The 20,965-nt window shown below is 39.1% G+C and overlaps 1 protein-coding gene across 1 annotated transcript; it reads left to right on the top strand.

The window, feature by feature from the left end:
* Positions 1 to 198: 198 nt before the first annotated feature.
* Positions 199 to 20,716, top strand: kptn (kaptin, actin binding protein). Its single transcript, XM_022252454.2, has 11 exons — positions 199 to 435; positions 1,715 to 1,797; positions 2,016 to 2,103; positions 2,881 to 2,941; positions 3,322 to 3,397; positions 6,065 to 6,141; positions 6,611 to 6,717; positions 7,677 to 7,875; positions 10,797 to 10,932; positions 12,634 to 13,020; positions 14,874 to 20,716. The coding sequence occupies exons 1-11, from the start codon at positions 222 to 224 to the stop codon at positions 14,952 to 14,954; spliced, it is 1,509 nt and encodes a 502-aa protein (XP_022108146.2). The 5' UTR covers positions 199 to 221; the 3' UTR covers positions 14,955 to 20,716.
* The last annotated feature ends 249 nt before the right edge of the window (positions 20,717 to 20,965 follow it).

Genomic DNA, 20,965 nt, shown 5'->3' with positions numbered 1-20,965 from the left:
GGATGACATTTCACTATAGTGTTTATTTTGGTTCATCTATCTGCATTTAAAGATGCACTTATTTGAAAATGAAATAAAAAATCTCTTGATAATTGGAGAAAAACTTTGACTAAATTTATTTGACAAGTAAAAGTACATATAGTTAGGAATAAGTGCGAATATTTGTACCTCCCCTAAAACAAAATGGTTAACGCCTACCTTCCCAGCATGCAACATTCAAAATGTCGCTGTCATGTTGCTTCTGGGAGGCTCACTTTGCATGTTTATCCAACCAGAGTAATGTTTATGGACTGACTTCTTTCCGTCTTCCTGACGGAGGTAGTAAAGTACTTGTTGCACCTCTCAAAGATAATGTTTTGTGCCTGGAATACGTCAAGAACAAGGGGAATTTGAAGCCAGTTGCCCGGGAAGTGCAGTTCATTTACAATAACCCAGGTATGTACATCATGTATATGTTACTGTAGCATGTATTAACTGACTAGTACTATGTACTAGTAGTAGTACATGTAGGCCTATCACTACTAGCCTAGCGCTTGTACACAAAATGGAAGGCAACCCGTGTGCTTTCTGCCACCTGGCATGTTTTATTGCTCTGTGCTTCTAGCATTCTCACTCATTAGGAGGTCATAACACTGTGGGATTTTGACCCAAGCTTTTTAAGGAGACAAGATGAACCCTTATGAAGTACATGTACTTTTCTCTACAGTTCCGTTTTCATGACTTTCTCAAACTGAGACAAAGTCAAACAATTTTTGCTGGGAAAACATGGAAAAGGAGCTGAAGCTGATCCAGATTCTTTAAAATTTGGAAAACCTAGTTTTTGGACCATCAGACCAACAATTTTCTAAGAAATTGGAGCTAGTTTTACTAACCATACTAACCTCATTCATTTTGATGCGATAACAATTAGGCCTACATTGCATAGGGCACTAGTCAAGCTGGGAAACTCTTGTCTTGAGCGAAGGCTGGAATTCTAATACAAACTAGTAGTTTTAGGGGTCTTTTCAAAATAGTTATTTTCCCTGATTGTTACTTATTTTGTCTGAGATCCTACTTTTATTGCCAATATTTTTCTAATTAATACATGTACGGAGTTGTTCCAAATTAAATTTCAACAGGGGAATTTAATAGCTCCCACAAGGAATTTTTTTTAGAGGAGAGCAAAGTCCAAATTAAATGTCGACAGGGGAATTTAATTGCTGTCACAAGGCAATATTCTTTTTAACGCTGTGCGCAATGTCTAAAAATTAAAAATTGCACGTGCGACTTGTGACTTCGCAAACTTTCAAACATTGTGCTCAACAGTGTTACTATTTTGTGTGCACACACTGGGCATGCATTAAGAAATCATGGCTGACCTCACTATATGGGCTCAACCATTTTCAGAAGTTAATCTTACTTGACTAAGCCAAGATGCCTACTGTAAGGATACACGTAGATTTCTAACCCTTTCTTTTAACTACTTTTCAGTAAGAATGTCAAAATATTTTGACATTATACAGCAGAATTTATTATTTAGTTGAAATTGGTATGATTTTCCTGGAAAGAGGACAAGGTTAGCTTACATACATGTATATTCATCAAGAAATATTTACTTCTCTGCAGATCATTGAAAAAATGCACATCAAAGAACCAAACACATTAAAAATGAGTAATCAGTTAGCTATATGTAACTTGTGACTGGATTTGATATAATGTCTTACATTTTTTGTAGATGATGCAGAGTTAGCATCAATCAGCGCTTTCACCAAACAACCTGAATCAACTGGTCTAGTTGTTGGCATCACATTCACCAAGGTCAGATCCAACAGTATATCTTTTATTTGAATTGAATAGTTCATTCAATTGTTTTGATTTTTATGGCTGAAAAGTTCTAATTCAGCTTTACATTTGTCATGGGTTGGCCAGTTTTAACTCAGGGCAAGGACAGACCATTAATCACTTGTGGGCAATACAGTATTATTTTGGCTTTTAAAAAAAGGCAAAATGTTCCTTATTTTGTTTTCTTGTCTCAGGATGACGGTAGTGACAGCCCCAGTCATTATTTCAACATCTATTATCCATGGGAAAAAGATGCAGATTTTAACTTGGACAGAGACTCACGTAAGCAAAGCAGCTACATGTATCCCACAATTAATTTGAACCCTCCCAGATCCTACAAAATCAGTTAGGAGGTCTGGTAAGGGTTTTCGAAAAGTAGATCCCAGGCACAACTTAGTTTACATGTGACTTGATACTCCTGGAAAATGAAAGAGCACCTCTAAGGAAAACATGTTTTCTCTGATTTTATCTGTTCAAATAAATATAGAAGCATCCAAATCGAATGCAGTGTATGTCATTTGTCTTCAGTGCTCAACTATAACAAGCTAAAACTGGCTTTTTTCTGTTCATGCCAAGTTGCGAATTCTGAATGTAGCTTGCATCATTTGGAAAAAACAGAGAAAACAAGTAGAACCCTTTCCCTGTGTTCATAGTGGATAAACCCTTGTGCATTGCAAACAATGCATGTAGCCATTGTTTGGCATGCACAAGGGCTTATCCAGTACTATCAAATCATTTGATTTGAATGCTTCCATTTTTATTTGATTAGATAAAATCAGAGGAACTTGTTTTCTTAGAGGTGCTCTTTAAGGTTTCAAAAACTGGCTTTTTTCCTGGACCATTGTGGATTTTTGAGATTTTTCAGAAGTGGAAGAAACCAAGAAAATTTGGTCCAAATCCTGTATGATTTCAACAGAATGCATCCACTGGTCTCTTTCTATGCTGTTTATTTGGAGCCATCACCCAATGTAGTGTCTAAATGTACCAAAGATGACACATGTATGCAACTGAAATCTCTGTTATGTATTGATATTTTGTTTCCTTGTAAAAATTTTGCAGAGTTATGGAACAACATAGAGCATCTCTTGGACTTCATTCCTTATTATTTGTGCCACACAGAGTAAGTTTCCTCAAGCAAGCCGACTTTTGATTTTTCTTCAACATATCACCACTAGCCTTTACCAAATTGTAAAAATCATGTGTATGTACATATGTAAATAGGTGTTTCCATAATATGTATGCATTGTTCCTCTGAAGTATCCTTTGTAGAATTTCTTGCTGATTGTGATGTACTGTTTGTATGGTTTTCAGAGGAAGACTGAAACTTGAAAGTGTTTGTGATGACTTTGCCTTGTCTCCATATCTTCAACCTTTTCCCCACTGTTTTGGACTTTGTAAACATTTAGTGTAGTTAGCCTTTGGGGTCAAATATCCTCAAATTCTGCAAGAGGCAATTCATGAAGAAAGAAATTAAATCGGTAAAGTTATTTTTCCTTTAAGCATAATCCAAGATGGACAACGAGATACTGTCTTCCTTCTGACAGGAGGCGATAGCAAGATTCATTTATACAAGGAGGTAGGTGTTAACCAATTAGTAAAAATGTACCCATTAATTTTTAAGCTGTTTGTAGTTATTTGCAAGGAAAGCATTGATCAATCTCCAAAAAATTCACCTCTGTCAAGGTCGAATCTCAAAACCCCATTGTCTACATTTCTTCAAGAGAGGACCATGCAGAATGTAATAAGGTGGGGTCAACGGATTTGGCTGAAATTTGATGTGTATGGGGATCACAGGTAGCCTTGAGGTGGTGCGAAATATTAGGTCAATCCGACCTCATCTTCAGGACAAATGACCCAATTATGTACTTTTTAAGTAAAGTATGTGTGATTTTGATGATTTTGGGCTACACAAGTTTAAACGCTTGCTGTTTAACAATGGAAAGCAGCAGCACATTTAAATTTGCAGGGCTTAGAGGTTGTGTCCTGCCCTAAACCTGATATCCAAATTGAGGGGAAAATGTATTTAAGAGGCAGAGGTAAGCCTTCACTGAAGGGTACCCCTAGATTTGCTTCATAGTTATACCTATCTTTGAGTAGCTATGGGATCATTAGTGCACGTTTTTGAGCAATGAAACTTAGATGAAAGAAAGTCCTTATCATGGTCTTTTGGACACATCAATAAAATATTTGTGAGCAGTTTTCAGTATGGACTTACAGGAGCCTTGTTTTAGCCTCATATTGTGTATTTAGCCTTTTATCAGTTAAAACCGGTACCAGTTGTGATTGTGATTCCCATTTTCCACTGCAGTCTCGATGCATTGCAAAGAAAGAAAACCTCTCTGAATCTAAAATAAACCATTTTGTTTGCCCTTAAATGCTGTATAACTATCCAAGTTTCCTAATAATAGAAATTGAGCTTTTATAGCCTGTCAATATACACTGCAGCTACCACAAGGATCGTGATTCATCTCGTATTTGTAACCCCTTGCTGCCAGCTTTTCAGTCTTTCTGATTGATGTGGTCTCAAAGGTAGCCTACACATACCAGTGCGAGCTTTAAGGAATGAAGTTACCAGGCCATTGTTGTGGTGGTCAACACATTGTCAAGGCCCTTGCTGAAAAGCATGGTCTGTTTAAGATTAAGGCAGTTAGAAACAAAAAGTACACAAATACTTTATTTCAATTGAGACAATAATGCAAAGGTAACAATATTCATTTCTTTATAATATATTAATTTATTGCGCAGTAAAATTTATTACTATACAGAAGACATTGAAAGCATGTGAGGTTACTGTTGCATGCCAAAATAATAAATGTTTAAAGTGGAAACAAAAAAACATGAGGTGAAATCTTGACTATTCTATTTTACGAGGCAAAGCCAAGTGTCCTTGAAAGGCCAAACGTCAGGCAGTGGTTATATTCTGCAACAGTGCAAACAAATGAAAGCAATACATTTCTCTGTAACTGACATACGGATCCATGTCATTTGAAACTTCTTCAGAAAATGAATGAAGTAGACGCTGTTCCTCATCCATCAACACCCACAAAATAAAAACTAAAAACAAAAAGCCCAATTATTTTAAAACCACAAAAATGGAAAACCTCAAAAACTTCAAAAGTCCAGTTAGATAAAACCTTTTCCACCACGACACGACCAGGTCTTATTTAGGAAACAGGTTGGGAATGATTATTTTGGGACTGACACATCATTATGCATAAATCAATGCAATCAATGGATGGCATCAAGCTATATTGCCTCATAGCTCATACTGCTTCTGTACAGTATGCTTTAGAACCTGTCTCTCAACCAGTTCCACAGCATTATCCTTTACATCAAAGCCCAGTCCTTGGATGGCAGTGTCCCTGATTTGTGTAAGAGAGCAAGGCCTGAAAATAACTGTTCATCAACAGGTGGCTAACCATTCTTAGCACTGTTTCCCATTTTATAATTTTTTGCAAATGTTTTAATGGCCAAAACATTTTATACTTGTGAATAGGCATACAGGCCATAGAGGTAGTTTGAATGATAAAGTAGAGCATTTTATGTTCTTTTGAATGTTTGATTTCCCTATGGAATGAATGGCGCAATATTTATCTGTCAGGTTTGATATTAAAATTGACATAGTTTATTATTTCCAAAAGAAATCACTTTCTGGTCTCAGTTTAGTTATACATAAAGCTGAAACACATGAGGAACAGGTTGTGGAGTGCTGAGTTGTTGCAGATATGTGAAACCATCAGGGAAACACTACAAACGTGACAGTGACTTCCTGTTGCATTTCACCGTGTTCTGTGCCATTTTGTCACAAAAGTCAGGCGCCATGTTCTGTTTGACTGTTTCCAGTGGACCAATAGCATTCAATCAGAATGTTCCATCATTGAGGAAATAGTCTTCTTCATGTATACACCGTCCCTAGGTAGCTTTCTGATGAGGATGCCATGTTCCCAGTACCATAGCCTCCCATTCTGGAATAAGAACAAGGCATTTGAAGAGAACATTGCAACTGTTCTGAAATATAAGACACTCCCTAATGCCTAAGGTTCTTGGTAAAGAAGCAAACCGTAGGCTTCAAAATCTAAACAATTACAGTTTTTGCTTTCTGTGTGGGAAGACACACGGCAGCTTGTAAGTTGAAAATGTCCTGATAAATTGAAATGGATAATTCCAAACAAACTATTTAACTTAATTCAACCTAAAATTGTAACAGTGGTAAGAGCTCTTGTAATTTTCTTGTTGTTGAAAGGACAAGGAATCATCAAGTCGTTTCTCGGAGCATCCAATAGAGGACCTCTTCCCTGAATTTGAGGACCTCCCCAGCATGTAAGTGGAATTGCCAGCGTTTCAGTTAGTCATGTGGTTTCATATTGTGGTATTTGTGATAGCTCATCTTGCAGCTAGGAGCTATCATTAGTAAGTGGATGTGACCCAATTTATGTATGTATTCTGACTGCAATCACATCAGTCAGTAGGTGTCTTGCCGTGGTTTGTTAGTGGTAGTGTTCTCCAGCTGTCAGAAAATAAATCATCATGGGCTTGTATCAAGACTAAGCAGTCACTAATGTATGGCTTCTATTTGATCCTGTCCAATTAAAGAAAGGTTTTGTACGGCTACAGTCTGTCACCACAGTGTATTAATGGTAGAATCAAAGCCACAGCCACAACATACCTTATTTGGGTATCATCTTAGGCTTGACTCAGTCATTTGTTTAATCACTGATCACAGTAAGGCAAACATGGTTATGTCTCATTACTTCCGTGTCCACATCTTTTATTTTTTTTTCTGTTGCAGTGCTCTGTGGTTACACTGTCAGCTGCTTCCAAACGACAGGCGATTGACGGCTGTGGGTTGTCAGAATGGCTATGTCAGATTGTCACTGGTATCCTACCAAGCAGAGTGTAAGTTTGTAACTGAGTATGAGAGAACCAGGCCAAAAGGTTAAAACTTGAGTAGAATTGTAGAATTGAAACCGGATAACTTGTTATTGACTTGTTACAACTCTGAAAATTGCAAAGCCAATGGTACTTATGAATATTTGTAATTTATACTGTCTCTGGTTACTTAGTTTGGGGTTCAGGAATAGATACCTTGGACTGGTATGTCATATATGGTATCCAGAGATATGAGTAGGACTGTCAATTATTGAAATGTTCCATAAAGTTCTGTGGTGCAGAACCTTGAGAAAAAAACAAAGAAGGAAATGTTTAAGTGTATTGTCACCTGGACTGTGGCATTGGCGGTGTGACATTACAGGATGACTAGCACACTGCATGGAGGGTGGTGTGTTGAGAGATTTGTTTATTGTGAGTGGACTGCTTGTTATTGACAAAGAAAATGACAGATGTTAAAAATCAGTATCTCACTATCAGATGCAATATGTCTTGATGTTTTGCATATCACATTTCAACATATCAACAGATTCTGAATGCACTTTACACTTTCTTCTCCCTACTCCATTTGCCCATACACTGTTCTTAAACCATTTTCAGCTCTGTGGGGGTATACAATTTGAGCAAGCTTTTTTCAAAACAAAAAACAACCACAGAGTCACATTCCTACTCCTGGGTGGAGAGGGCATTTAGGGATAAAGTGACTTTCTTTAGACCAAAACACTAGCGACTGGATTCGAACCCCAGACCTTATGATTGGGAATTACTTACCCTAAGTGTCAGGCCCCATGATACGTGGCACCTGTTTGTGCTGTTAGATGTATAAACTCATCAGCCATGCTTCATGGTGTGTGAACTACTCACATATGGAGCGCTGGTGAGATCAGTTTGCCAGGATTATTCAAAGCACTGTTGTTCTTATTGTGAAGATGCCCAGGATCATGGTTTCTGTTTTATGACATCTTCAGATGCAGAAGTCTTGCAGACTTGGGATGTGCAACATGACAGTGCTATTACCTGTGTCAAACTCTTCAAGACGCACACTCCAGTCAAGAAGCCCTCATTTCTGCCTCCAGGAGATGAAGAAGGAGATGTGAATCAGAGCCCTGGGATGGAGGAATGGCACTTGCTGGTGACTAGTGCATTAGAAGTGGCTGTAGTATACAGGTGCATGCTGGGAATATGGGAGGGAATATAGTTACCATGGCTACATTCATAGCATAATACGTATGCCAGTCTGGGCCTTGGGATATACATGTACCTCCTGTATAGACTGATTTGGCAATTAGAATGAGTAGCCATTACTATGATGGCACCTTGCTTGCAGATGGTACACAGAGTTACTTGCCACTTTAACCTATTTGATTTGCCTAAATGCAAGTTCAGGTACATGTACATGAGTGTACGATGCCACTGTAATGATGATTTCTTCCCAGATTAGTCTATGACTTTATTGTTGAAGGTATGTTAGAATGGCATGTTGTGCTACAGAATATGGCCCAGATTTGAGTATGGTGTAGTTGGAATCGCTAGAGTGACACCTTTTGTCTTTTTTGGCACAAGAACCCTCATTAGTGACAGAGATAGAGTGGGTAGACATTTGAGTAGCAGTAGCTGGGGATGTGTCAGGGCAGTCATGACCAAGAATTATTTGGTTGTTTCTTGTCCATGAGTTTCTCTGCCAACTTTACTTGAACAGTGACTGTAATGAAATACTCTAATCCTCACAACAATTAAAGAGAAACAATCGGAATCAATTCTTGGTTATAAGAGAACCAAAAATTCACCTTGTTGTGTGCTTATTGTCCTAGTCAAGACACTGTGGGTGTGGGTGTATGAACCAAAATGCACCTTGCTGTGTGCTTAGTGTCCTAGTCAAGACTCTTTGAGTGTGGGTGTCTGACCCAAAATGCACTTTGCTGTGTGCTTAGTGTCCTAGTCAAGACTCTTTGAGTGTGGGTGTCTGACCCAAAATGCACCTTGCTGGGTGCTTAGTGTCCTAGTCAAGAAACTTTGGGTGTGGGTGTATGAACCAAAATGCACCTTGCTGTGTGCTTAGTGTCCTAGTCAAGACTCTTTGGGTGTGGGTGTATGAACCAAAATGCACCTTGCTGGGTGCTTAGTGTCCTAGTCAAGAAACTTTGGGTGTGGGTGTATGAACCAAAATGCACCTTGCTGTGTGCTTAGTGTCCTAGTCAAGACTCTTTGGGTGTGGGTGTATGAACCAAAATGCACCTTGTTGTGTACTTAGTGTCCTAGTCAAGACACTTTGGGTGTGGGTGTATGAACCAAAATGCACCTTGCTGTGTGCTTAGTGACCTAGTCAAGACTCTTTGGGTGTGGGTGTCTGACCCAAAATGCACCTTGCTGTGTGCTTAGTGTCCTAGTCAAGACTCTTTGGGTGTGGGTGTCTGACCCCAAATGCACCTTGCTGTGTGCTTAGTGACCTAGTCAAGACTCTTTGGGTGTGGGTGTCTGACCCAAAATGCACCTTGCTGGGTGCTTAGTGTCCTAGTCAAGAAACTTTGGGTGTGGGTGTATGAACCAAAATGCACCTTGCTGTGTGCTTAGTGTCCTAGTCAAGACTCTTTGGGTGTGGGTGTATGAACCAAAATGCACCTTGCTGGGTGCTTAGTGTCCTAGTCAAGAAACTTTGGGTGTGGGTGTATGAACCAAAATGCACCTTGCTGTGTGCTTAGTGTCCTAGTCAAGACTCTTTGGGTGTGGGTGTATGAACCAAAATGCACCTTGTTGTGTACTTAGTGTCCTAGTCAAGACACTTTGGGTGTGGGTGTATGAACCAAAATGCACCTTGCTGTGTGCTTAGTGACCTAGTCAAGACTCTTTGGGTGTGGGTGTCTGACCCAAAATGCACCTTGTTGTGTGTTTAGTGACCTAGTCAAGACTCTTGGGTGTGGGTGTATGAACCAAAATGCACCTTGCTGTGTGTTTAGTGTCCTAGTCAAGACCCTTTGGGTGTGGGTGTATGAACCAAAATGCACCTTGCTGTTTGCTTAGTGACCTAGTCAAGACACTTTGGTTGTGGGTGTCTGACCCAAAATGCACCTTGCTGTGTGCTTAGTGTCCTAGTCAAGACTCTTTGGGTGTGGGTGTCTGACCCCAAATGCACCTTGCTGTGTGCTTAGTGACCTAGTCAAGACTCTTTGGGTGTGGGTGTCTGACCCAAAATGCACCTTGCTGTGTGTTTAGTGTCCTAGTCAAGACTCTTTGGGTGTGGGTGTATGAACCAAAATGCACCTTGCTGTGTGCTTAGTGTCCTAGTCAAGACACTGTGGACGTAGATGTCTTGGCATGGGTGCATATTCTACTAGTTCAAGCCTACAGTCTGTAGAACCCAGGGGATGCTGTTGCTTGCACTTTCCCTCGTTTATTCCTGGCGACCATGTTGCCATAATCAGGAATAATATGTACATATAACAGAATTTCTGACAGTTGCACACAACCTCATGAATGATGCTAGCCTTTATCATTGGTTAACCCCATGTGGCCATGTTATTATGTCAGTTTGGACTCAGCAGTGTCAGTGTTTGTTAGGGTATCAGTCAGTATTAACTCTTTTGCTTTCAACAATGAGAATTAGGCAGTGCTGTGGAGGTACAGTGCTCTATCTGCACAGGTCGTACTTGAAATGCTTGAAATGCCTGTTAAGCTAGTTGTGACTTGCTGAATAACTCACAAGCCTTCACTTTAAGAACATGGTTGACACATGCACAAGTGTGACGTGGCTACATTTGTGGCATCTGTGTATTAATTAGTCAACACTTCCCAATTGTTAACTGCTGTGATGTGGGATATGATGTTATAACACCTGAGGGACTCATATCGCCCTCAGTGAGGGCGCTCTGCATCCTTAGGTTTGATAGAAACATCACAGCAGTTATACCTCTGTTGTGAATTCTTTGCAATATTTTTTCCACACGAAGTGTTCTTCACTTCAGTTGAAATGACGAGGGTCTTGACCTGTTGTACGAAGCTCACAGACTCAATACGTCGTTTGAATTGTAATGTTTGCTCATTACTACCATACTACCCTTGTTTCACGTTGCTTTATCTTTACCTCTTATTAGGAACATTGTGTGTAATGGCTTCAAGAGACAGATGATCTTACCAGACAGTGATTGTTATGACTGTACCCTATGTGCTTGCGTTGCCGATGTAGACTGGGATGCTGAGAACGAGATACTCATTGGAACCTACGGTCAGGTAGGAGCAGTGGCCTGGTTCTCATACTCTCTTACAACCCAAAACAGGTCTATGACTGATTACGATACTCATCAGAACCTGTGGTCAGGTTGGAGCAGTGGCCTTGTTCTCATACTCTGTTACAACCCAAAACAGGTCTATGACTGATTACAATACTCATCGGAACCTGTGGTCAGGTTGGAGCAGTGGCCTGGTTCTCATACTCTGTTACAACCCAAAACAGGTCTATGACTGATTACAATACTCATCGGAACCTGTGGTCAGGTTGGAGCAGTGGCCTGGTTCTCATACTCTGTTACAACCCAAAACAGGTCTATGACTGATTACAATACTCATCGGAACCTGTGGTCAGGTAGGAGCAGTGGCCTGGTTCTCATATTCTCTTACAACCCAAAACAGGTCTATGACTGATTAAGATACTCATCGGAACCTGTGGTCAGGTAGGAGCAGTGGCCTGGTTCTCATACTCTCTTACAACCCAAAACAGGTCTGTGACTGATCATGAACAGGAAATGCTTATCATGTTACCTTCATTCCATGACGTGTTTCCAGTGCATTTAGAACTTGATGTTTTCCGAAGCCGATCTTGTAACAGCAAGTTTGAAATGTTTTGATTTGGAAATTGTCATTCAGTCTTCTCCATTCATCTGACCATTTACACATAACCTGTTTGACAAAACTGTATTTTGTGAAAGAATCCCCTAAGAAAAATTGAAATAGTAGAGGAAATTTGAAATTTGAGATATTATAAAATTCTGTTGGTATATCTGCGAAGAACAATCCAAAATTGGGAAAAAGGGTTGCAGGTTTGGCTGGACTCTGTTTCACTGAATCCAAACATCCGTCTGTAGAATTTGGTTGTTGAAGTCAAAGGGAAAGTAGATGGGTTATTGCTTCAGCTAGGGGGATATCCAGCTGTGTGTGGATAGCTCATAGAGTTATATTAAATTACTAGAATGTTAACTTCTCATTCTCTGTCAAACGTTGACACTGTCCTGGGCACAGACATTTTTAATCCACTTGCTTGTAGAACATTTGGAATCAGATAGAATGAATATCAGATTATGTAATCTCAATGCAACGCTCATCGGGTACTGATAAAATCCTTTTCAAAAAAGTCACGGTAAAATTTATTTGCAGTGCATACCAGCACGCATTTGGGTTATTTGCGCAGAGCAAAGTGAAATGCTTATTGACTGATTGTGTTTTTAGGTTTTTGGAGCATTGGCTTTGTTGATGCAACGTTTTAGAATACAGATGCAGATATGCAAATAGCCGTACAACAGATGTACAACATTTCAAGTTTTCCCTAGATTTGTGCACAAACATAGATACGTGTGCCCTGCAGGCATCGCTTGTACATGAGTCAGCGCTCTGGTTTTTATGTATAACTCTATGGTGTAACTCCAAGTAGTCTGATTGTCAAGATTTGCCCAAAGTTGTCATTAATTTCTTGCTTTTTAGCAGTGTTATTTCAAGCTTATCAAATGAACTGTGACAAAAGTGCTCTATATTAATCACTCATTCTGTTATTGGTCTTGTGACTGGACTCGTGAAGGGATTTGTGAAAGGCCTTGTGACAGGCTTGACTACCACACTGCTTTGGGGGAATTGAATGTAAGTAATAGTGATTCCTCATTTTAAGCACACTCTTTAAGGAGTGGCATTATAACTGAATTGTTGCTGTTGTTATGTTTGTAGGAATTACTGTGCTACAAATTCTTTTCAAGAGATGACCGAAAACCAACAACACAGGAATCAATGAAATCAGAAGGAGATGTTGAGAGCCATGATGGCAAGACAGAAGGGGATGAGCTTGGCTCGGGGACCAGACTAGAGATGGGAGACCAAGAAGGAGCAGAGGAAAACATGACAGGAACTAATGGAAGAGAAGACAGGGAGCAAGACTTGGAGGAGTGCCAGGATGATATTGATGATGAGGGTAGGGATGATTGTCCTGGGGAGTATCACCTTGTCTGGCAGCGGAGCTTTGCTCATCCTTTACTTGCCTTGAAGTACGTAGACTTGATGTCAGATGGACTGTATGAGCTGATTCTGCTCTCACTCAAAGGAGTTCACATTCTGCAGGTGGGTGGAACTGTCAAACGTTAAGATGTGGTTCATATCCTGTTGAATAGTTGGGCTCTTAGTAGTCCTACTGAAAGGTGCGTCATACAGGCAAAATCATAAACCTAGTGTGATTTGTGTGAAACTTGTTCATTCTGATGTGCAAAGATTTGTTTAGGATTGGAGATTTTTTTCAGAAGACCAAGTTGGAATGTTCTTTTGGATTATTCCACGAGATTATGTTGGCATTTTGTTGGAATGAAATGTTTCTGTTGAATTGCTGGTCAGTTTTAAATCCACAAAAAGTAACTAAATTATGTTTTGTCAAACACATCAGCGTCATTGTGTGGATTAAGTTCACGTGATCACGAATTATACTAAAACAATCAAAACTTACTTGGTTTCATGATGCATCTAGCAACATTGTTGCCCTTAAGTGGGTAAAAGGTTTTTGGTAGGTTACAACCTCCCCCCCAAGTTTCAATGGCAGACTCCAACACATTGGCAGCAAAAGGTCATATATGCATGGCTCCAGAACATTACACAAGCAATTGCAACAACAGCACACATGCTGACACAGAAGTTGTGAGAACAACACATGTTGAATGATAGTTCAGAAATTGTCCCTTATTATAGGGCATACCAGGACATAGTTGTAGACAGAGAAACATTTTGATTTGCTAGGTCAAAGAAGCAATGTACATGTAGCAGGAAAACAGAACATGAACTGGGATGATTGGGATTCCATGTACATGTACAGTACATGTACCAAACAGGTACATGTACAATGTACATGTATATGCTGAACCATGTATGGAACCAGTGTCTGGCTAGTGCCACCGAATGGCCTTGCACTAACTTTTGATGAAAAACAACAATATTGCTCAAAAATCAAGAAAACAAGGAAGTGTTATTTCAAGATATATTTGGCGTGGGGGAGATGTTAGTTTTTAATACTGATTTTTGCCCTTACACCAACGAATATTCATAACATTGTACATTCAGTGTTTGGCTGAGAGCTTGGGAATAAAATTCACAAGCTTATTTGGGTGGGACTCGAACCCACGACCTCCTGCGTATTAGTGTAGACATCTTAACTGTTGAGTGCAGAATATACATAGATGTGAGAAAAAAAACGGTTAAAAAAGGAAGTGTTAATAGTGAAGTAAAAAAAACATGTTTCCTTACAATTTTAATTTAAAAATTCAAGTTATAGTACAGTAACCTATCAGTTGATATGATTATTTCATTCCCTGCTTGTTCTCTGTGCATAGAGTTCCGACTTTCTTCTTAGTCCTTGATTATTCGGTAACAGCCATGACCCCAAAGATATGTGACCAGATCCCACAACTTAAATCTTGAGGCCATGTTGTCAGTAATTTTGTTGTAGTTTGGATAAGAAAGAGCAAACCAATATACCACTCTGTTTGGTGAGCTGTTACAAATGAATGTTACATGAGTGAAACTTGATTTACATTGTGCAGGATTCTTTTAAACCCTTTAACTCCAAAGTTGCTGTGGAGAATGGTAACTCATTTCAAGTTGGGTCACGTATGCATCATTTCCAGTTTCACATATGTTGTCAGGATAATCTCTAAGTGCCAAATGGTCCAATGGGAATACAGTCACACTGAAGCAAATGGCAGGTTTTCTCACTGGAATGTTCCAAAACCTTTTCATTTGTCCTTGATTTAATTAGCTCAGTTTGTCCCATTAGACAGCTTTACCTGGGAGGAATAGAGAAAAAAATCTAACCAGAATTTATTCATCTCTAATGACTCAGCTTTGATAGAAACCTCTGACTGTTGAGACAAACATACAGTTGAACCCAGTTTTTCACATTGAAACGATAGATGTTGTTGTTCATTTTCCAGCATGATTTAGAAGAAGCAACGCTCATCTGCCAGGAGAGACTAGCTACTGTGCCATCACCACCATCCTCAGCAACAAGGTGACAAATAAATGCCAAAGATGCAAGGGACGTCAAGGATCCTACTCTATAACCAGATAGAATTAGTGATGAACTTCCTGCTTTTGCCACCGTTTCATGTAGAACACTGAATAAAATACATTGAATATCAAAATAATAATGTGGGGTTCACATGGTGCTGTGCACCAATGTCAAAATACTTGACAGTTATTATTCATCAAGTTGTACATGTGTGTTCAATTCATTAGGGGGTGTAGTCACTTCCATTATAAGTCTTACAGACTAAGGTCAAGTCACAAGCTACAGTCTAGGGTCAAGTCACAAGCTATAGACTAAGGTCAAGTCACAAGCTACAGACTAAGGTCAAGTCACAAGCTACAGTGTAAGGTCAAGTTACAAGCTACAGACTAAGGTCAAGTCACAAGGTACAGTGTAAGGTCAAGTCACAAGCTACAGTCTAAGGTCAAGTCACAAGCTACAGTGTAAGGTCAAGTCACAAGCTACAGTGTAAGGTCAAGTCACAAGCTACAGTGTAAGGTCAAGTCACAAGCTTCAGTCTTAGGTCAAGTCACAAGCTACAGTGTAAGGTCAAGTCACAAGCTACAGACTAAGGTCAAGTCACAAGCTACAGTGTAAGGTCAAGTCACAAGCTACAGTCTAAGGTCAAGTCACAAGCTACAGTCTAAAGCCGTTATATATGTTTAACATCTCCCCAACGCAAAAATACATCTTGAAAATAGTTCGCAGTACCCGCTGCTTCATTTGACTCGGACCGGCCAGCCGACCTCGGCAAGCTCGGTGGTCGAGTGGTTAAGACATCTGCACTAGTAAGCAGGAGGTCGTGGGTTCGAGTCCCACCCGAGTAAGCTTGTGAGGTTTTTTTCGCAAGCTCTCGGACAAGCACTGAGCATACAGTGTTTATTAATATACGTTGGGTAAGGGCAAAGCCGTTATATATAATTAACATCTCCCCAACGCAAAAAAATACATCTTGACCATTGTACATGTTGAATCGAACAGCCTGTAACTGGTTTGACAAGAAACTTCCTATCCAAAGAAATAAAGAAGTTCTAATACCTAATTTGATAAACTTATTAATGACAATATTTTGATCAACCCTGTCGAAATCTTTACTGAAATCAGCGGCAATTACCGAGGCATAATTTTGTGATTTATTGAGAATGGTGTGAATGTCATCTAGACGTCTGACTAAACAGTGGGTCGTAGATAAACCCTTCAATGAACCAAATTGACAATTATCAATAGCAAGTCTGATATCAGTAGAATCCATTCAACGACAAAGTCTTCAAAAATCTTGCAAATATGTGAGCGAGATGGGTCGAAGACACTCCAAGCTTTGAGGATGGTTTTTGTAGGTACAGTGTACTACAAATGCTTTTTTCCAGATTTCGGGTATAATACCTTCACCAAAAGAGCAGTTAAAGATATTGGCCAACAGGAAGCACAACTCAAAGACAAATTCCTAATCAAACGGGGTGGGAAGCAATCAGACCCCCCAGGTTTGCCCAATTAACATTTTTGAGCGTAGGGAAAACCTGTTGCGCCTTTACAACTGGAACTGGCCATTCAGAGGATAAATAAGCAGGTAAGGTCGGTTACCCAGATCTAAACAGGGAATATCATCTGCTTAATACCGAGGTGAACTTAATTGTTAATCATGTTGGCAATCTCCAGGGATGAATACCAGGTAAGTTGAAACTTTGTTACACTTAAAACCAGCAATTTTCTTTACTTGTTGACACCACTGCCTAGGATTGCCAATGTTGAGCTTATTTATACTTGCACTGTAAAACGCAGACCTGGCTAATTTTATAAGCCTAGTAATCTTATTACGGAGGAATTTCCAGAGACTACTTTTCCCTTGATTGAAATCCCTCCGTCATTTAACGAGGGATTTTATCTCAGGAGTCATCCAAGGCTTGTTATTGTTGTGAACGTAAACAATCTTGGTGGGAAGGTATTTAATACAGGGCATTCTGCAGAGATTGGTAGGAGACTTCCACCTTGGCACTGGATGTTGGTGCAAACGTGATGGCATTCCAAGCATGATTTGTAGTCCACTGGTCAAACTCGTGTTTCTCAGAGTCTTTAATTGGTCGTACGATCTGGTGTTGAATGGAATTTGGTCCATGAAATTGGCTTCAGTGGTGACCACAAAACTGTATTATGGTCACCTAATCCAATGGGTGACATGTCACCAGTGACTTGAGCATGGTAGTGACTCTTCAGGTTTGTTAAGATTTTGTCCAGGCCATGGCAAGTCCCCTTGTAGGGGTGTTGACAATCTGGTCAAGTCCTGTCAAACAACCAATGAAGTCAGTATCCAGTTTGTTGAAATTACCTAGAATACTGATCCCAGATGATGGCCATTTTGTCTGAAGTATGTCTAGAGTTGATACAAGGTAGGCCTACTCAATAAGCAGGTCTTCAATGGTGATGGTGGATGATTGAGAACAGCCAAAATTAGGCCAGAAACTGACCTAGGTAGACGTGATGGTCTAGCCCATATCCATAATACTTCCAGTTGATCAGGGACTTTGACATGTTACAGATTTTTGGGCTTGAATATTATCTCCTATGTGAAAGGAGACACCCCCATCACCGCTTTTGTGGCTCCTTGCTCTGCTAAACAAGCTATACTGAAGTGATTATAGTTGTGGGTCTTAGACTGACTCAAACAGAGACAATGGAGACAGATTTCAACTCAATCTACATCGTGTTCTAGGTCTACATGTACGTGCTCTACACCATGCTGTAAACTCCCTCTAAAAGACATGAATGCAATGTCACTATAATGCATGTACTGTAATGAGATGTGATGAGGTCAACAGAGGGTAGCATTCCGGTTGACCACTTATTAAACTCTTTTTACAATTAGAGTCAATGTTTGATGAGAACCACATTTCAGAGATAGCAGTAATACCTTTTTTGTTGGTATTTTCAATTCATCTATCCTCTGAACCAGTGATCTAGCATTCAAGAGGGAGAATGACACAAGTCTTAAGTCCTGTAAAGCACTGTTTTTTGTACTAGTAGTTTTGATTGTGACGAGATAATCCAAATTTGTGACTAGACAACTGTGTTAATTCCATATATCATGAGGGGACGTTGCCTATGGTTGAATTTAAGCCAGGATATCTTGACTCTCATTTCACATATAAACCGAGTGTCGTGCAGATTACAAAATGCTGATGTAATTTTGAATAAGATCCTATATTGTAGTTGGCAGTGCCAGTGAGACACCAGAGAATTGTTGCCTGTAATCATCGATAGATTGTAAGCAAATCTAGGTGACATCATGTTGTCTACAAATGCATTCTAAATTTGCTACCGGAAAGTGCCCTAATTCAGTGTTGATCTTGTGCCACCACCTGAAGCAAATTCTGTCTTGACTGACAAAATTTCCAACGTTATTACATTTAAACTCACCTTGTGATATGCCCCTGGTCATTTACCTCACAAATTCAATTGTCAGTTCTCTTTGGGGGGAAAAAAGAACAGCACTAATGGAAAAGTTCTTCTGGATATTTCAAACTTGCATTAATGTTCAAAAGTGATGATTTGGGGTTACATGTTCAAAGACTAGTTATAGTTATAAACCTATTTAATGCACTACAAAGTAGGTTTGAAGCTTCATTGCTTATTATTTAGTAAAGTATACGGAGCATGTGCTTGTTTCTCTACAATATAATGTCATGGTTTATGCATCAATGACAGCGTACCATTTCTTTCTTGACTTGTAATAGGTATATAGCTTCCTTGTGCCTCCAAAGGGTGATGGTCACTGAAGGTCAAATGATAAATGTTAGCACAAGAACATATCCGAGTTACGCATAATGGTTGTATACAACTTCAGACATTGTAAAGTTCAGGACGATGGATGCTGTAGAAATGAGACCTAACAGGGACATTGAGCCGAGGTAGATACAGTTTAGATAGATTGTACCTTGGAGTTCTCATACTATATTAAGGTGTGAATTTGTGCTGGGTAAGTGGGGGGAAACAGTTTGGAAACATGCTGGCTTGCCTAAGAGGGAAATCACCAATAGATATACACAAAAAGACAGGGTTTTATTATTCGTCTTCATTTGAGAGATAATTCTGTGTATCTGACACTATTGTACACGTGCCACTAAGAGGATTCTACAAAAGGATTAAAGTCACGTCTCAGTTTTGCAGAGTCCTTAATAAAGCCACAACATGAGTTCTGGTTTGTTTATTTTTAAATAAAAGAAGGGCACTCACAAGCAATAACGTTTCCCCATACCCTGGCAGAGGGTGAATCCAGAACCAATTTTTGTGTAGGGTGGGGGGGGGGCCAAGTAATTTGGGAATTTCTTTATGTAACCTTTCATGACCTTACCGAGAGGTGATGCTAAATTGTGGGCTTTGTCTGTATTTGGGAAGGAAGGGAAATGATCCCCCCATCTGTCAATGTGTACCTTTAATACATGTATAGGAACGTATGGGATCTTGAAACTTGGAACCTTAACTACTTCCAGTAAACCAGGCATTATTTAGTTTGTTTTCCTGGCCAATCTAAGCAAAAACATGATTTTCATCAACATGCTCAAATTTGTGCATGATTGTCAATATTGTTCACACTGTTTTTTTTCACAAGTATCACATTCATTCTATCGCATTGCTTTTGTGCAAACAAGTGGGTATTTTAGTCATTCTTTTCATTTTATTGTATTCAAGTCTCAGTTTCACCAGTTATCAATTAAATTTTTTCTGACTTCAATGAATTGGTGCGATGATTTTTTACTCATTGTATTGTTTTCATTTACAGTCATTTCAAACTTCAAGTGTTCAATTAGATGCGATATATGGCTTGTTTGAGTCATTGTTGAGAATCTTTCAAGTACCATAAATGCTCTTTAACCATGGAGGGTTTGGGTTAATGGTATACATGTACATGTACATATTCCACAAACTCTTGTGTTGCTTACATAATTCCTTTTTCTTAGGACACCGTTCTGTGCAAAGCTGTCTCAAGTTGGATTATTCACTTGAAATCAGCGTAGGATGTTTTTCTTGTGATTGTTTAGGTACATTTAATGCACCAGGTTGGACAATTTGATGTCCTGGGGATCCTCTGTACCATTGATGATGGTTTCGTTGCTGATAATTCTGGCCATCCCAAATGAAAAAAATTGCATAAGTACGTACAACTATCACAACCATCGTTTTGTAATGAAAGAAAATTTGGTTTTATTCCCTTTGCATTATTTTATTCACATTTTGCCTGCTTTCCTTTCCATATGCAAATACAAATCAGGAAGCATTGTACCAAAACTAACCATGGCTTTGTGTTCACTTGAAAACGTTTGTTCTTGTTTCCTCGAATATTTACAAATATTTGATTTTTCTTCCTGGAAAATCCACTTTGATAATTGCGAATAAAAATCAAGTTGTGTGATATGCACGAGACAAATTTGAAAAGAGGCAAGTTGGAATTGCTGGTTGATTAAATTGAATTCTTGATCAATCTCTCCCCGAGGTGTCTGTCCAAATTGAATGAATGCAAGGGCTAAGTTGACTTTGAATCAAGAAATTTTGTAAATGACTGCTCGAAAATGAAATTGAATGACACACTTTGATGTTTGAATATGGATATAAAAGGGAAGTTCCATATGAAATTAATTTAAATGAGCCTTGTATTGAACTGAATATTTTTTAAATGAAATTGGCCAGGAACCAACAAATAGAATTTAAAAATGACAAAGAAGCTGTAAATTAAAATTTTGTAGATAATTTTAATAATTGCTTCTGCTTTCTGTTTTCCTTAAGACACAGAGAAAAAATTTTCGGATTTAATTTCCATGCCGACTTATTCATGTATTTCTTGCTCATTATTTTTCAAATATAATTTGTTTGCATACAAATGTACTACACTGTACATGTATATTGTATGAGTAAATTGCGCACGAGTCCACCACCTTGACCAGAAAAAATATCACTTTAGTGATTATGGAACAGCTGAAATGTTTATTGAATGTAGAAACAAGCGAC

Source organism: Acanthaster planci, linkage group LG01, assembly GCF_054643075.1.
Source record: "Acanthaster planci isolate LZ-2023a linkage group LG01, COTS_SCS, whole genome shotgun sequence".
In the NCBI taxonomy this organism is placed as follows: Eukaryota; Metazoa; Echinodermata; class Asteroidea; order Valvatida; family Acanthasteridae; genus Acanthaster; species Acanthaster planci.
Note: the sequence above shows the minus strand (reverse complement) of the source record. Positions and strands in the feature narration are given on the sequence as shown.

Excerpts from the sequence above, each read along its gene's own strand:
- kptn (XM_022252454.2), top strand. The coding sequence starts at position 222 with ATGTCGCTGTCATGTTGCTTCTGGGAGGCTCACTTTGCATGTTTATCC. Across the intron at positions 7,876-10,796 it reads GAAGTGGCTGTAGTATACAG|GAACATTGTGTGTAATGGCT; the intron begins GTGCATGCTGGG and ends ACCTCTTATTAG. Across the intron at positions 10,933-12,633 it reads TCATTGGAACCTACGGTCAG|GAATTACTGTGCTACAAATT; the intron begins GTAGGAGCAGTG and ends TTATGTTTGTAG.